This window comes from Delphinapterus leucas, chromosome 3 (assembly GCF_059928025.1).
Source record: "Delphinapterus leucas isolate spDelLeu-1000000601 "Yukka" chromosome 3, BTC_Dleu_Yukka2, whole genome shotgun sequence".
Lineage (NCBI taxonomy): Eukaryota > Metazoa > Chordata > Mammalia > Artiodactyla > Monodontidae > Delphinapterus > Delphinapterus leucas.
The window spans coordinates 113,582,625-113,595,781 of NC_143131.1; the positions used below are offsets into that span (position 1 = coordinate 113,582,625).

General features: G+C 45.3%; 1 protein-coding gene across 1 annotated transcript in view; it reads left to right on the forward strand.

The window, feature by feature from the left end:
• Positions 1-110: 110 nt before the first annotated feature.
• The window catches only part of PCBD2 (pterin-4 alpha-carbinolamine dehydratase 2), a 52,893-nt gene continuing 39,846 nt past the window's right edge, over positions 111-13,157 (forward strand). The window contains exons 1-2 of the mRNA XM_022588841.3: positions 111-3,656; positions 6,473-6,604. Of these exons, the coding sequence (XP_022444549.1) occupies positions 3,573-3,656; positions 6,473-6,604 (216 nt within the window). The 5' untranslated portion in view covers positions 111-3,572. The remainder of the gene's footprint in view (positions 3,657-6,472; positions 6,605-13,157) is intronic.

Here is a 13,157-nt window from a genome sequence, read left to right on the forward strand (position 1 = left end):
CTGAAAGCGTCTGAAGTGGTTTAAGAAGTTGTTTCTGGGTGAGGCAGATGTTAATCGGCACGTACTGGTTAAACCTTGACATGGTCTTGGAATTGTGCTAGGTTTAGTGAGAGTCGAAAGAAATATAAAGTACTGTGCTTGCCCACAAGTTGATTCTAGTCTAGTTTAGGATACGTGTAGAAAAGAGATAACATGTAATTTACATAAACTTTTTGAAAAGCTGTTTCTAAAAGATCCCTTAAATTCAGATATGACAGCTGACTACATAATGATAAACTACTTTTATACGGATCATTTCCAGAGCTTTAGATAGAATAGTTCATAAGGCGTCCTAAATTCTATGAAAATAGAACCTTAGATGAGTCTCCTTCTGAGTGTAACATTGGTTGAGCGTTTACAGTGTTATGTGTCATGCTGTGGACAGCTCTGGCTGGGGTAGTCACTGGCAGGAGGGGACCATAGCTCAGAACAGTACCATTATTACTTCCACTTTACAAATGAGCAAACGGGCATACTGAGGTTAAATAAGTTACCTAGGTTACATACACAGTACATTGATGAAGCTGGGATTTGAACCTTCACGTGTATGTTTATCTGTACGTATAAGAAGAGAAACCTCTAGTTATTCCATCTCTTATAATAATAACCAACATTTGAATATTACTGCGTGTGCCAGCTACTGTTTGAGGTGCCTGACGTACACCGTTTCATTTATCTGTACAATGGCCCTCTGAGATTGACACCACTCTAAAATGAGTAAATGAGGCCCTAAATAACTTGCTCTTGGTTATACAGCTTCCAGTGGTGGAACCCAGCTTCAAACCTAAGCATTCTGACTCCAGAGCCTCTATGTGGCTTGGTAGCCAGTCCTGCCTCTCTGCCATGGCTCAGGCAACCATCATATGCCTATCACTCCGGTCTTTCTCTTATGTGTGTTTCCCATACTTGTAGTCACGATATAGCGTTTTTCTTCTTTTGCTTAACAAATGATAAATATTTCACTGTTGGTAATAGTTTTCCTAACCGTGGCTACATAATAGGCCTTTGAATAGATTCAGCATTACTTATCTAACCTGTGCTCTTTTGCTGGATTTATGGTTGTGTATATAGTCTTATTTCCTTGGGGGCAGATTCCAAGAGTGGGCGTTATCCTATCAAGGATACAGGAATTTTCATATTGTTTGATATGTAACGGGGTCCTATTCTAGTCTGGAGGGTGAGGAAAGGCTCCCAGGATGACCAACAGATCCATGGCTTTGCTTCTGACACTTAGCTCAGATAAGCTACAGAGCTTCCCCTGGAGGGAAATGTGGAGCAGGGCTGCTCCCTGGAGGGGAGGTGCAAGTGTGGAGGGTCAGCCGGAAGCACTGATGTTGAGGGACAGGGAAGCAGATGGGGGGAAGGAAGTGGTCCAAGACCAGCTAAACCACCCCAAGCCAAACATGTCTGTCGAGAACACCATGTACCAGGAACCAATGCCAGAAGGGGACTGCAACTACATGGAGGATAGCAAGGATCATCACAATGCCAGCCACCAGGGATATAAGTCCAAACACTTCTGTCCATGACTTCTTGGTATCAGAGTTGCCAAGGAAAAACAACATGGTCACGCACTGGATGGAAGTGTTTTTATCACTTAGAGACAGCAAGGTCAGTCACAGCACTGTGCAGAGTGGCTCATGGTGTCCCTCACCCCCAGCCTATGGCTAAAGAGCACCCCTCTAGTGCCATAGCATTGTGTGCCCCAAGGTCATTGACATCCATGCTTAAGCAGAACAAAGGAGCACACATTCAGCCTGAAACAGGGAAGGGTACCTTCACAGGCTGATAAGCCTGGCACAGTGTGTGTGGGCTCTTTTTTGGTAAGGAAGTGTCCCAGGTCCAAGGCCTATTCTTATGTGACAGACTGTGAGCAGGAGACTGCTTTTCTTAAGTGTTCATTACAGACGATGTGCCCAGTAAATCTTTGCTGAGGGACTTAAATCCTGCTAAGAGACCTACATGTGAGGGCCAGGCATTCACAGCCCCTCCTGGTGGACATCACTTCCCCTGGGCCCTAACTAGCACTAGCATCCTGCTGCTGCTTTCATGACTAGAGCTGACATGCCACAGTCTCTTACAGTGGTGTTAGGGAAGGAAAATGATGAAAGCAAACTACTGAAAATGATGAGGGGTCTCCAACTTGTTACCTCACAACTACCAGTTCATTTCTCAGTTCTCACTTTAATGAGCAAGTTTCTATAGCATTTTTCATGATCCTAAAAACCCAAAGTAAATATTGGAAATACAATTTTTAATTCCAACCCCTGCCTCTGTCCACCTAAGGCATCAGGCAAAGGAAACTAGAATGTCTTAGATAAATGCCTTGAGATCAGTGACATCTGATGAAGGTCTACAGCAAGATTGCTCTGCTGAGTTTTCATCAAGTGGGCAAAAGGGAAGAAGATGGGCTGGGTCATGAGTCTGAATTTTAGACTATTTTGGGTAAAAAGGCTTTATATTTTCCAAGTCCACATGAGAAATAAAGCCAAATGCTAGCAACTGCTAAGTTGAACTTAAAATGGACTCGTTTTAAAAAAAATATTCGCGTGTATTGCTATGTCCTCTGCAAAACTGCTTATATTATTAATTTGCTTAAACTATTTAGTAAAAAAAGTGCATATACTAAAAACCACTGAATTGTACACTTTAAAGGGTGAATTTTATGGTATGTGAATTACACCTCAAAAAGAAAAAAAGGCAAAAAAAGGAGGAATGATAAGAGAATAAAATACTAATACAAATATAAAAAAGAAGGAATACTCCTTTTATCGAAAACTAAATATATAAAAAAAATTTATCTAAATCTGTCCACATGTATCTCCGAGGTGCCTGTGTACCGTGCGTGTGCTACCTTCTAGAGAGCACTATGAGCTAGGTTTTCCAAATTATTTTATCTAGGCAAAGACAGATGAGCCAGTTTGCCCAGGGCATTGGCAGCTAAGTAATAACAGAGCAGAGCTCACTTTCCAACCGGCGGCTCCCTGCCTTATAAGGCCCTTATGCGGATCACTATGGTTCACTCAACCGCGAGCAGAGGGGAGTGGTCCCCAATCACCCCCCGCCCCTCTGCAGCTCATCTGTTCCTGCCCCTGCCCGCGACGTCCTCCCGCCTGCGCGGACTGTTCGCCCCATCGCCCAGAAGGGAGCCCAGTGCGGTCAGACGGTCGGCGACAACCCGAGGCCCGGACACCGAAGAGCTAAGCGGAGGTCCATCCTCATCGCCTCGCCAGCACGCCTACCGCTCTCGCACAGGCGGGAAACCCGGCACCGGGCCGCAGAGCCGGGGTTGACAGCATCTGGGCCTGCGGAGGCCTGCCGGGGGCCTGCGGCGCGTCCGCCTAGATGCCAGCAACGTCGCCGGCCATTGTAGCATCTGGGGGCCTTCCGGGGCAGGTCCGCGTCTGGGCCTGCGCGGCGCGGGGCCGGGTTGTGCGGCAAGTCCTGGGCCGTGGCTGGGAGTTGCCGGCTCGGCCCCTGACTTCGGGCAGGGGCGGTCAGGCAGCGCGCCGGGCAGCCCTCGGCCAGAGATTATGGCTGCGGCGCTGGGGGCGCGAGGGGCGACGCGGCGTTGGTTCGCGGCGCTGCGGGGCAGGAGCCAGAGCCTCGCGGCCATGGTGAGTGCCGAGGGCTCGCGGTGCGGGAGGAGGGCGAGGCCCCGCCGTGCCGGCCGAGGGGCGGAGGGACCGGCGCAGGCCCCGAAGTGGGCCGGGCCTTCGGGCTGGGACTTTGGGTAGGCACGTTTGGGCACCTGGCACCTGCCCGACGCGCTGGTCTGAGACAAGGGTGGCCGCAGCATCTGACAGTTTTCCCTTGGCCTAGAATTCCGTCGTAGCCTACGAAATTGCCAACCGGAAAACAAACCAGGACGACTTTCGTTAAAAAAAAGAAAGTGAATACGAAAAGTAGTTGTGAAAATAATTCACGGTTAGGGACTCTTTATGTGATTAAGGTGGCGTTGGGTCCTCTAGATTGTGCGCTCGGTGAGAGCAGGCACCGTCTCCGTCTCGGCTCTGAACGGGGCACTGAATGTTGAATTAACTCATTTACCTTGGTGTTAATTTTTTTGAGGAATTACCAATAAATTATATTTTTGGTTGCACATTGATTCTTTCCTCTTCCGAGGGGCGTCCCGTCCGTTTCCCCGCTTTAGAAGTTAACATATTGGGGTGAAGTTAACTTGAGGGAAAGTTTTAACTTGCAGCACCACCTAGTGGGAAAATACTGCATTAAACTCACCATTTCATTTTCTTAGACTGCTTGCCAGAGCCCATTTGGCAGTTTGAAATTCTGTCATAGAAGAAATGTAAAATAACTCGATGACGGAGAAGATGAGCATTCTCTTTTGTGGCCATTAAGGTGAGAACGCAAGATGAGTGCTTACTGTCACCTAGGCGTGTCCCAAGGCATGCCTGTGTCTAGGGTGCTGGTGATCAAGTAAAATTGTGGGGTTTGGGGAGGGATGAATAAACAGCCGCGATTGGAGTGGCTGCCACATGCCAGACTCTCTGCTGGGTACCTTCACGCTTAAGATCTCTTTAAACCTTTAAAAAAATCTGGGCAGGTGGATACTGTAACATCCCCACTGTAGAACGCTGCTACTCAGTGAGAGGCTAAGTGATTTATTCAGCACCCACAGCTGAAAGTAACAAAGCTAGGCTTCGAATCAAGGTTGCTCTCCAAATCCTATGCTTTCCCCTGTCGCTCCCCACACCTCCCACAGGAAAAAAAAAGAAAGTCCACCACAAAGGGTTCTGCAGAGGGTATGTCCCCAAGGGGACCATTTGTGTTACGTAGGTGAAGTGACTCCATTTCACAGTCCTGAACACGGTCCCTATTCCTAGGCAGACATCTGTGGTGAGCACACATTGACCTCACTGGGGATGTGGATGGTGGAGAGGGTGGAGGAAAACAGCTCAGTGTGCTCCACAGACTCCGGGTGACTGCTGCATTGCCCACAACATGGTTAATAGTTTTCTTTGCAGCTACTCAGTGATTCCAAAATAGTTTGAGTTGAGTTAAAATATTTATTTAATAAAAATTTTAGCTTGTTTCCTGTAGCAGGTCTTTATGTGAAATTTTTCAGAGCTGTCATTGTAAAGCTAATTGATACATTGGTTCTTAAATGGTTTTTGATAACAAGCCTTTAAATGTTTTTATTTAAGAGGTATTCTCACTTTCTCTTTTGTTGTAGGGAAGGGTAGCTGGCCTAGCAAGGAAGAGAAACTAGAAAATTGACTCATTAGCATCCTTTTGTCCTCCTTGTAGAATAAGTTGTCTTTAAGGTTACTTTGCCTTCTTAATTACATTGATGTCAATGATAAAGGGTTGTAGGATTTCTGAAGTGGGAATGAGTTGAAGTTTCATGGCAGAGGATACAGCTCAGCCCCCAGTTGCCCTTTGATAAGGAGCCCTCACATTAGTTCAGTCTTTCTGGGTGCCAGTCCCTCCCTCATCTGAGATGATAGTAACCCTGCATATAGGGAAGACAGGAGGTACTGGTGGGCACTTATGCCAGAGCGAGAGCATAGCTCTTCTGACTTCTCCTACAGTGTCGTTATCTTCTGTCTGACATGCTGCTTAGAGTTCTTTCAGTTAAAAAACAAATAGCATGGAAAGTGTGGGCCTGTTAACCAATAGAATTCCGGATTTGGGAATGTCATCACCAGGATGAGTAGGAACAAGGTGGACAGTTGCGCACAAGTGCTTCCGACTGGGCAGCACTCTGGCCAGACAGTTGAGGGAGTTTGTCTTACCAGTGTTTCTGAGAAAACTCGTTCCGCTAAAGCAGGGGCTTTTTGCCTGTAGTCCAGAGGGTCTGTGGACACCCATAAGTTATTATACAAAATCCCCTGTAAATGTGCATTTGATTTTTCCTCTTTGAGGATTGGTTTTCATTACAATTGAAAGGGGATGGTGAACCCAGATAGTTGAGACTCATGTGAGTAAGGACTGAAGGCTACTAAGGTGCTGTGGGACCATCCAAAGAGCAGTAGACCAGGAGTTTAGAGCCCTGGGTTCCAATCCTGGTTCTGCCGATGGACTTGCAGGGTTTCCTTGGGTGGGTGTGTTTGCCGCAGTTTCCCAAGTCCTGGAGTGCTGGCCTTTGGTGATGATCTTTGGTAAGATGGACAAATGGTTGATCTCAGCTGTGTCTGTAATAAACCAGAGAAGCTGAATTGTAAAGTTTGAGGCATATGTAAGGGGTGATAAACCCACATACAATGGAGACAGCTGATTCTGTACAGAGCTAGCCTTGTTTTTGTCTGTTTTTTGAGAATTTTATATTTTGAGAATAAAGTAATCAAAGATGGTTAGAAGTTGTTGCCCTTAAGACTTTTTTCCACCTCTCTACATAAGGTAAAGAGCAGTAAATTTATTTGAATTTAACCAAACCTCTACACTTCAGGTATTAAATGTGTTCTTTTCATAGTCAGCAGATGCTCACTGGTTGACAGCAGAGGAGAGGAACCAAGTTATACTTGACCTTAAAGCAGCAGGATGGTCGGAATTAAGTGAGAGAGATGCCATCTACAAAGAGTTCTCGTTCAAAAATTTTAATCAGGTAATTATTACATATTCCTGCTTGTGCCATGGTCTATTTTTGTCACCTTAGGCTGTAACTCTTTCTAATACTACTGGTTGTCTGGTGCCCTGTGGGTCCAAGATCCAAATCCTTTCTTCCTTAAGAATTCAGTGATAGTTACTCCTTCCTTGTTGACAGCTGCTACCACCCAACTGGGTGAGTCTCAGCCCTAGGGGAAGAGGGTGATTTGTGTGATTTGGAAAATCAGATTCTGAAACCACTATTGCTCTGATTTGGTGTTGGTTAGGAGATTTAATTTCCTTTCAAATCTTGAATAACATTAACAGAGAGTGTGAGCTTTTTATACTGATCAGAAGGGGACATGAGTAAAAGCGGTTGAGAAACATACACCTGCTTGACTGATTTCCCCTACTTTTCTTGGATGGTTGTCAAGTTTTCTTTCTCCTTATAGTTGCATTTCTGTCTCTAAATCATCTCCCAAGCTGCACCCTCTTCTCAGATTGGCTCATTTTCTGCAAGCCCAATAGCCAGCCCTTGAAGCTTTTCTTTCTTTCTTTTTTCTTTTTAATAAATTTATTTATTTATTTATTTATTTATTTATTTATGGCTGTGTTGGGTCTTCGTTGCTGCGCACGGGCTTTCTCTAGTTGTGGTGAGCAGGGGCTACTCTTCGTTGCGATGCGCGGGCTTCTCATTGCATGGCTTCTCTTGTTGCGGAGCATGGGCTCTAGGCGCATGGGCTTCAGTAGTTGTGGCTCACAGGCTCTAGAGCGCAGGCTCAGTAGTTGTGGCGCACGGGCTTAGTTACTCAGTGGCCTGTGGGATCTTTCCAGACCAGGGCTCGAACCTATGTCCCCTGCATTGGCAGGCGGATTCTTAACCACTGCGCCACCAGGGAAGTCCTGAAGCTTTTCTTAAAAGCTGGTCCCTGCCTTGGAGATTCAGCCTTAACAGGGGAACTGTTCCATTAGGGCCCCACCCTGTTTAGAGAGTCATCTCCCATCAGTTCTTACTCCATTGCATTTATATAAGGTCAGTGCTTTAGACTATTCCATGTTTGTTCAGTTAGTTTGATAATCCTCTGGACAGATTTATTGTTTTTATTTATATTAGGTGTCAGCATCTAGAAGGCAGAGATCCTGTTGGCTTAAATAACTGTCTTTTGTACATAACACAGTTCTGGGTACAAACAAGCATTTGATAAATGCAGACATTGATTACAGTGTTTGCTTGTTTCTGGAAGGGTGTCTGAGGACCAGATTTCCACCAAAGAAACCTTGACATGTTTTCCTAGTAAATGCCGTTGGCTCCACTGTGCCGCATGCCCTATTCTGGTCTCCATCCATCTGGCTACCAGCCTTCTGCTGTGTCTCCAACTCCTGAGGAAACCTGGACCAAGCCGACTCCTTGTCCCTGCTGCCCCACATGCTCAGTGGCTCTTGTCAGGGGCTTAGCACTCTGTGGCTGGTGGCAGGGAATCCCATTGGTACAGTAAGCTTGTGCATAAGCTCTAGGTAGCATTTTCCAAGCTTATTAAAATTCTTACATTTGTACAGCCTGACTTCTTTAAGCCTGGGCTAATTTATTGGACTTAAACATGTGGCTTAAAGTACTTGAGTAGTGTTGCCTCAGACTCCGCCCATGAGTCAGTCATCCAGCCCCACTCTAACCTTGTGCTCAGGGTGCTTTCGGAAATGGTGGGGGGAAGGGAAGCTGCGCAGGGTGTCCTTCATTAATTGTAACGTTATTCACCAGGACATTTAATTTTCTTGGCTTCCCCCCCCACCCCACCCCCTTCACTCACCTTTTAGGAGAAAGAGGCAGACGACAAGAAGATCAGCTGATGTCAGGGAATGTATTCAGAGAACCGGCACTGGTATTATGTCCTGCGGTTGGTTTTCTAGCCAGGCTCCTATGACTTCTGCACGTAATGGCCTGTAGTGGCAACTGATGTCATGACAAGTGTCAGTGCCCACCAGCCAAAGACCACCAGGAACATACCAGTAGCTGAACAAGTTAGGCTTATTGCTTGTGGCGGTGAGGAAGAGTGCACGCCATAGGGAACCGTGGGGCATCTCAGGAAGACGGTGTTGGAAAGACTTACTACTGGATTTGGGCTGGTGTTTGTGATTTTGGAGTCTTTAAGGATCAGAGCTTTGCTCTGGGTTGGATGCTGTCTGCAAATGGGCTCTTCTACGATTCACTATTTTAATAAATCTTACCTAGAGGGAGAATGGACTAAAGTGGGGCCAAAGCTGAAACTGGTAAAGAAGCAGCAGTCACTCATTAGCCAAGAGAGGCGGGTGCTTGGTGTTTTGTGATTTGGACAATGTTCACGTTTTGTTTGTGTTGAGATATCATTGCAGAGTGATATCTGTGATACTCCACATTACATTATTGTCATGATTATAACAATCATTAGAAGAGTGGTTATATTTTTGTCCTAATCCTTCATGGTCACAGAGTGGCCTTGTCTGATGTTGCTGTTGCTGTTCAGCACCAAGGCCTAGGTTTGGGTTTGGCTCCTAGCAACTTGGAGGCCTAGGTGGCAGTCCAGGCCAGCTCCCAGGTGTCAGGGCTGCTTTTCCCTTTTTTGCAACTAATGTTTAGAGTGATGACCCTCTGGCATTGATGGATCCTCACTTATCTTTCATTTATTTTTCAATACAGAAAAGTTATTTTTTAAAATTATAAAGCAATGATATAAAACATTAAAATACGATGGGAAATAAAAATAAAAATTTTCCCATTGCAACTACTTCCATCTTTTTACCTATTCTCTTCTAGTCTTTCTCCATATGTATAGTTTATTCACAATGTGGCAATTGTACAAGCAGTTAAATTTTTTTAAAGTAGTTTAATTTTTATTGTAAAAGCAATATTCATTACCAGATATTTATTAAGCCCCTTCTCTGTGCCAGGCACTCTTCTAAGCTCATGTAGCTCCCTTTCTAGCAGAGAAGATAGACAATAAACAAATGAACAAATAATATAGTTTCACGTAGTGATGAAGTCATGAGGGAGAATAAAGTAGGATATTGGGATGGGGAGTGACGGAGGGGTGAGCACACTATTTAAGATGGAGGGGGCTGGAAAGGCCTCTCTGGGGAGGGGACATCTGAGGCCTGAGTAATGTGAGGGAGCTGAGCATGTGAAGACCGAAGGAAGAGCATTTCTGGTGGAGAGACAGCAAGTACCAAATTCCTGGAGCAGGAGTGATCTTGGTGTGATTGAGGAAGAGCCAGGGGGCCAGTTTCTGGAGCGGACAGAAAGGAGAAGAGGCTGAAGAGAGGGAGAGGCCAGAGCACTGGAGCCTTGTTGCCGTGCGGGGAGTTTGGATTTTATTCTGTGAAGGAAAGCCCTTGGAGGATTTCAGGCAGAGAAGTGCCATTATTCAGTTTATGTTCTAAAAAGATCACCCTGGCTGTTCTGCTGTGAACAGATGGTAGAAGGGCAAGAGTGGCAGCAGGCAGAATGTGTACGTTGCCATGTGATAGGCTAGGCAAGAGGTGGTGAGAGACTATGGGGGAAGCAGTGGTATGTGGAGAGAAACGCAGGATTTCTTATTTATTTTAAAGATAGAACAGTCCAGACTTGCTGTTAGATTGGATGTGGGGGAAGGAGAGGGTCAAGGATGATCCCAAGGTTTTGGTTCAAGCTGTAGGGTAAAGGGTGGTGCCACTGGTACCATTTACTTGGCTGGGCAAAATGGAGTGGAGAGCAGGGTAGGGAATTAAGAATTCCATTTTGGACATGTCAGGTTTGAGATACTTACTGGTCACCCAAGTGGCAATATTGGATCAGCAGTTGGTGATATGAGGTCAGAGTTCAGGCTTGGGATAACAGTTTGAGAGCCGTCAGAGGGGATAATTGTCCTGGATCGGCAAAAGAGGGCAGGTGGAGGTGCAGGCATGGTACCTCCATTGTGATAGGAAAGAAGGCTGAGTGTATGTGTACAGATGCAGGTAGGTTGCCACGTTCGCCTTGGGAAGAAGAGGTAGTTTTCTCTTCTGATTGCTTCTATTTTTTTAGTGAAGCCATCAGTTGAGAATGAGTCGGCGTGGGAGAGAGGAGTGTTGGAGATCTGGAAAAATAGGAAAAGGCATGAAATAGTCCTCTTAGAGACTAAGACAGTGAAGGAACTGTGAAATGTGGTCAGTTGCTGGGCAGTTCTCAGTGTCACTGGAGATTTATGGGCAAACATTTAAGGTGAAGATCCTGTGTGTTTTGTCCAGCCATGTTCAGCTGCTTGGGCACAGGCTTGGAGTAGGTGCAGGGTTGGGCTTAACAAGGGCTGAACTTTTTCTTTTTTTAATTTATTTTATTGAAGTATAGTTGATTTACAATGTTGTGTTAATTTCTGCTGTATGGTGGTTCAGCTATATACATGCGTGCATGTGCACACACACACACACACATTCTTTTTCATATTCTTTTCTATTATGGTTTATCACAGGATATCCCTGTGCTGTACAGTAGGACCTTGTTGTTTATCCACTCTCTATGTAATAGTTTGCGTCTACTAAACACAAACTCCCAGTCTATCCCTCCCCCACCCCCTTCTTCCTTGGCAACCACAAGTCTGTCCTCTATGTCTGTGAGTCTTTTTCTGTTTCGTGGATAGGTTCATTTATGTTGTATTTTAGATTCCACATATAAGTGATAGCATATGCTATTTGTCTTTCTCTGTCTGACTTACTTCACTTAGTATAATAATCTCTAGGTCCATCCATGTTGTTGCAAATGGCATTATTTAATTCTTTCTTATGGCTGAGTAATTTTCCATTGTATGTATGTACCACATCTTCTTTATCCATTCATCTGTCAGTGGACATTTAGGCTGTTTCCATGTCTTGGCCATGTATTGTAAATAGAGCTGCAGTGAACATTGGGGGAGGCATGTGTCTTTCTGAATTATAGTTTTGTCCTGATATATGCTCAGGAGTGGGATTGCTGGATCATATGGCAGCTCTATTTTTAGTTTTTTTGAGGAACCTCCAAACTGTTTTCCATAGTGGCTGCACCAATTTACATTCCCACTAACAGTGTAAGGAGGTTTCATTTTCTCCACAGCCTCTCCAGCATTTGTTATTTGTAGGCTTTTTCATGGTGGCCATTCTTAACTGGTGTGAGGTGGTACCTCATTGTAGTTTTGATTTGCATTTCTCTAATAATTAGTGATGTTGAGCATATTTCATGTGCCTGTTGGCCATCCGTATGTCTTCTTTGGAGAAAGGTCTATTTAGGTCTTCAGCCCAGTTTTTGAATGGGTTGTTTGTTTTTTTTGTTATTGAGTTGTATGAGCTGTTAACAAGGGCTGAACTTTTGCCAGATGAGTGCAGTGGAGGAACAGGGGGCAAGGAAACTAAGGATGTGTGCAAGGGAGGGTCAAAACATTGGACTTTGGAGTCTAAGCTGGTGAGGAGGGAAGTGTAGTTGTGATGTGGGAGATGGAAAGTGAAGAGGTCGGAGTGTCAAGTAATATAACCTTTTTGGAGAGCAATTGGGTGATGTCTGTCAACTTTTAAAGTACCCATTGTCCAATACCCATCGTACGAATCTAGAAATTTATCTTCTAGGTACAGTCCCCCGTGTATGCCAGATGGGTATGAGAGGATGTCCACTCTAGCCTGTGGACCTGTAACTTTTTATTGTGAGCAGGCATTTCCGCATGCTTGTGTATGCCTTGCTAAGACCATGTCTCCCTCACTGCAGCCCTGCCCTTAGCAGGAATTAGGGGAGGCCCACTGTGCTGCATGTGATAGCACCTCTCCTGGCCTCAGCTTTACACGCTGGAGGGAGCCGTGGTCAGAGCTGAAGACCCCCATCTCCCCTAATCACACTGGGTATTAGCATGTATTTTTTTTTAGTCTTTGCTGAATATATAGGTAAAAAATGTTCTGTTTTTTTGCTCAATAGGGTATGAACATTTTCCAGTTCTTCTTTTTTTTTTTTTTTTTCCGTACGGGGGCCTCTCACTGTTGTGGCCTCTCCCGTTGCAGAGCATAGGCTCCAGACGCGCAGGCTCAGCGGCCATGGCTTACAGGCCCAGCCACTCCACGGCATGTGGGATCTTCCTGGACCGGGGCATGAACCCGTGTCCCCTGCATTGGCAGGCGGACTCTCAACCACTGCGCCACCAGGGAAGCCCTCATTTTCCAGTTCTTTACATAGTCTTGTCTTTTTACTTACAATAAATCTTCAGGAGTAAGATTACGCTTGTTGGGTGTTACTTTTTTTTTTTTTGGCTGTGCCTTGCAGGGTGTGGGATGTTAGTTCTCGACCAGGGTTGGAACCCGTGCCCCCTGCAGTGGAAGTGCGGAATCTCAACCACTGGACCACCAGGGAAGTCCCGGGTGTTACAGTTTTTAAGTGGTTTGCTTATGTAGCGTGTGTGAAATGGTATTATAAGTTTGCTTTAGAATCCATTTCTTTTATTACTGTAGAAATTGAACCATACATTTTAGAAACCTTTTCATTGACCCTGGATGGAAAAGCTACTTCTCAAAGCTTTGGTTTATTCTAGGTTTTACCATAAGAAGTAGCTAGTAAAATATATTTGGACTTTTTT